This window comes from Amblyomma maculatum, chromosome 7 (genome assembly GCF_055883805.1).
Source record: "Amblyomma maculatum isolate TAMU_Amacu chromosome 7, ASM5588380v1, whole genome shotgun sequence".
NCBI lineage: Eukaryota > Metazoa > Arthropoda > Arachnida > Ixodida > Ixodidae > Amblyomma > Amblyomma maculatum.
Window position 1 is genome coordinate 32,087,736 of NC_139350.1, and position 4,650 is coordinate 32,092,385.

Sequence of the window (4,650 nt, forward strand, 5' to 3'; positions counted from 1 at the left end):
TTAGAGCGTTTGCAGTCCTCTCCAAGTTACGCTTTTTCACACGAGTTTTCTAGGCTTTGGTATCTTGACTGGGGCAGTTAGCGCACTCTTGTTTTGCCAAGGCCCATTGTTTGCGGTAATAACCTTGCTGTTACATTGCTTCCTCGGCATGTAGTTAGGTGATATAGCATGCAACGAGAATTTTGAAGTGTTTTTTTGTTTTCTATTTCTCTTGGCTACTTCATTCCATTGCTCTGATTATGTGCCCTTGATACTTGTCTGCAGATGACAAGCTGTACAGCCATCCAACTGCTGTCACTGACTGGAGTGACGACGTAAAGAAGTGGCCACGCGTGCAGATGCCGCACATTATTTTTTACCTCCTTGAGAAGAAAGCGTGTGACCTCGAGGAGGTGAAATCATTCAGGAGCATGCAGTCGTAGTCGTACTTGCAGAGTGGTTGGGTTGGGACGATGCTCATGCATACAGTAGATGAGCAATTGGCATTGCTGAAATGCCAAGTGCAGGCCTCACAGTCAGTCAAAGTTCTTCACGAAGCATGGGTGCGTTGCACAAGAAGTGGAAGTTATAAACAGTGGCTGCTCGTGTATGGCAGGGAAGGGGAAAGTGTGCAGCCATGTCGGTGCACTGCTCTGGAAGATTGACCTGGCTGTATCTTCGGGCCTCACTGGGGAGGCATGCACAGATAGAGCAGCTGCCTGGAATCGAGGAACTAAAAGAAACTTGGTGCCTGCAGCCTTAGAGGACATCAACTTCAAGTTGCAGAAGCACACAATTGACCAAGACAGCAAGAAAAATAAGTCAATATGTATTCCACGCATCTTTGACAGTGATGAAGATCTGGCAAAGTTTTATGAAAGCTCTCCTTACAAGGATCTTCTTGACGTTCCCGGTAAGTTAGTTCCTAGATGTGTTTCTGAAACATTATCTTAATGTATGCATTTAATGTTAGTTATTCTGCAGAAGTCCTGTAAAGGCTTTTACATTATATATTTTACTACAATTTACGATGCAATTTACACCGTTAAGTGAAATATTTCAGCATATTTTCAATGTCATAATAAAATTACTAACAAGAACTAAAAGCCACAGAGTGTGACCGGCCAGTATAACAAGCTTTTTCTAGATTGTGGATCACTAAAGCACCTCATCTGCATTACAACAGACTAGATGTACAGTGCATGGAAGTTTATTTTATATGTTTTGACTTCAGGGACCCTCCTTCAAGCAACAATGAAAGCTCCTGTGCGACAGCTCCCTTCAAGGCCAGCCCCATCACCAGTTGGTGAACATGCCCCCCATGAGGAGAGTGACAAGTTGCCAGAAGCATGTCAGTTATGCAAAAAATTCTACCTTAACTTTGTGGCAATTTCCACACATGCAATGGCATTGTTAGAAGCAGCCACAAAAAATCAAAACAGCCATTTATGGCACGCCTCGCGACGAGTGCGAATCACAGCGTCAAACATCAAAAGAGTGCCCAAGAGGCACAATACGCCAACAGAAAAGGCCGTGTTGTCACTTACAGCTCCTTCATTTCATGGAAGTGCTGCAACGCAGCATGGCTTGCGATATGAAGCCGTAGCTCGACGGCAATTCGAAGCTACACTTGATTTAAGAGTTTCATTACAAGGCATTCATGTTTGCGAGGATGAGCCATGGCTCTCAGCGACACCTGATGGCATCATTGAATCACACAATGCGATCCTCGAGATCAAATGCCGAGTTAGCGAGGATTGTAGAAACTTGATTAACACAGGAAAGCATGATGTGGTTGATGACAATGGAACATATGTCCTTAAAGAAATTGTACCTAATGGCTATTATGGCCAAGTTCAGTTCACCATGCTGTGTCCCAAGAAAAGCCTTTGTTACCTCTATGTTTGGTCCTCAAAATGGGCCATAGTTGCAGAAGTGACTTTTAATGTAACATATGTACAAGAGACAATGAAAAGGCTACGAAAATTTTATTTTGGCAGCATGCTGCCTCATCTTGCAACAATGGAAGCAGAGGGCAGACTTGACCTCTCAGCGTGCAAACAGGTCTTAAATATATGATCTCAATGCATTCAGCCTTGTAGTTCGGAATAAAATAAATAAAAAGACTTCAATGCATGTTGCATGCAAATGTTCCTTCTCTACAACACTCTTGATCAGTCCTCAGTTGACGGGTTGACTATTTGGCCGCCAGCGGATTGCTCAGCTATTAGTGGCATTTTCAGATTGCAGAGGCCTGCACACACAAAGACCATTGCGTCAATAGTCCTTTTGCACTTGATGTTGAGAGCAGATTTGAAAATTCGGTAGGTTTTTATGCGGCTGATTGCCATCTCAACATGTATCCGCAGAGACGCAATGCGCCGTGTTTGAGTCACTTCTTGCTCAGACAGTTGAAGTTTGCCTAAAAGCAAAAAAAAAGCAAAATCAGTATTATGCACAAGTTCTTTTGAACCTCAACATTAAGAAGAAAACTCTTTATTATAGAAATATAGCAAACTGCAATTTGTCATCCAAAGATGAAAAACCAAAAATGCGTTACCGGCACGGCTGGAGTGAACGTTTTTGATGCTTCGTGTCATGCAACATTTCACTAAGCTGCTGTGCCCAATGAACAACTGTTGCCAAATAAGCAAACAGCCTTTGAAATCTGTCAATACAATTTCTAGAAGGTACATATTTAGTATCAGTTTAAAGCTTTCCTTTTCATCATTGGATAACCTCTGCAAGATTGTGCATCCTTACCTCTGGTGAATGCCGGGGTATTCAGCTTGACACCTTGAGCTTCCAGGTACGGGTCCAAGGTGAAGCCTCTGTCAGCCATAATGACATCCCCTCGAACAAGGTATTCCTGGACACCACATTTTCTAACTATGTGTTTGTCAGAGGCACGACTACCAAACGTACGAGACACAAACATTATGTATCCACAAGGGGCAATAACAATCAAGTATTTAACTGTGTTATGTCCTTTGTGTGCACTATATGTCTGAGCCCTTGCACGCTCTTTCTTGGGCTTTTCCAGGGCAACCTCAGTACAGTCGAAAATGCAGCGTGTATCTTCATAGCCATTCTCTATAAATGAATTTGGCATGCTGCTTACAATCCTATCTTTAGGAAGCCATATCACATAATATTTCATGATCTTTTGCAGGCATTCTAGTGTGCAATTAAAGATTTTGCACACAGAGGAAACAGATATTCCAAACCTAAAGGAGAGATCTCTGTATAGCAGGCCAAGCCTGAGGCGCATAAGCGTCAATAGAAGGTGGTCCTCCAATGCTAGTCGTGATTGTGGCATTGACATTTTTTCCAGAAAAGTCAATAGCTTTTGGAAAACTTGCTTAGACACCCCAGTATAAAAAGCTATGTCTTCATGTGTCATCTGCGATGCCATCAGCACTTGCTGTCGCAAGGTGTAGGTGTGGTCTGCAAGACAGGGGTCTTCCCACTGCATTCTGCAGTGTCTTGTGCAGACCTGGAAATGCACATATTTAAGATGCAGTGTATTAGTAAGCGAATCATTTCATATCGAGTGGGAGTGAAATAGAGAGTGATCACTTTTGTTTGAGGCCATGCAAGGCAAATTCACATTTAGTGTGCATTAAGGCTTTAATAAAAAATACTTACAGCTTCTGTTTGTGTTCCTCTTCTGCTTCTGTTCGTTGCGTCTGTAGAACAGGGTGCCTGCAAAACATGCTGTATTTCAAAAATGCAACTCTGAAACAGTTTATCATGCAAGATAAAAAATGTAATGCCTACTCACACAGTGAATGTGACCTTTCAGTGTTTGGATAGAGCAAGCTGGAGGCATGCATCCTTCTTCTTCAAGGTACACGGACGACTGGAAAAATATGTCCATTTTACTACTATAAGCCTAACATAGAATATGTAGAAACTTACATTGTCGTCTATAGCCTCTCCTTCCTGTCTTGGAGAAGAAGCTGTCTTATCTGCATACTGCTCAGGCAAGTACATGACCTGAATAAATAAAGAAATGAACTGGAAAACTGGTTCACTATGCATGAAGAGTGTACTGAAGTTTAGCAGCTTGCAGCATTAAGGTCAGAATGTGACAGGACGGACAAGTCAGGACTTCCAACAGCTACATCCTGCAGAATAAATTTAAAGATCACTTGTGTCGTATGTCACAGCAAGCAGTGATAGTTCTAAAAGTATTCTTTCACACATTTGTAACAGAGGAAACCAATGTTTGCACTGAAGAAAGCACGTAGCAAAAGCACACTGCTTTCAATTAATTTGCTTTGCCACAGGGGCTATTATGAAAAATATTGCTTGTAAGCATATGAAACCTCTCATCGAGCTACATTTAGAGTCCAAACAAATGTGTTTCAACTGCTTATGAATGAATACCTAACTTAAAATGACTTTAGTTTTCATACATCATGCTACAAGCACAGCATAACGTTACTTTCAATAGTCTTCTAAGTTATATTGGCTCATACAATGGTCTTTATTAGAGCCTGTTAGACAGTTCCAAAAATATTGTCCTTCAAGCACCATATGCAAAAATAGAAGTCTGAGATGATAAAAGCTTGGAATAGCACTGTCATGTACAGGCCAATATGGGTGGCCGTAAAAGCTACAGGCGACAGCCCAGTATTGGGTTAAGCACTTTAATGCCAATCTGCA

The 4,650-nt window shown here is 41.8% G+C and overlaps 1 protein-coding gene across 1 annotated transcript; it reads right to left on the reverse strand.

Moving 5' to 3' along the window:
- Positions 1–2,153: 2,153 nt before the first annotated feature.
- LOC146182910 (uncharacterized) lies at positions 2,154–3,382 on the reverse strand. Its single transcript, XM_084608297.1, has 2 exons — positions 2,743–3,382; positions 2,154–2,401 (listed from the first exon to the last, which is right to left on the reverse strand). The coding sequence occupies exons 1-2, from the start codon at positions 3,380–3,382 to the stop codon at positions 2,154–2,156; spliced, it is 888 nt and encodes a 295-aa protein (XP_084464423.1).
- Positions 3,383–4,650: the final 1,268 nt, after the last annotated feature.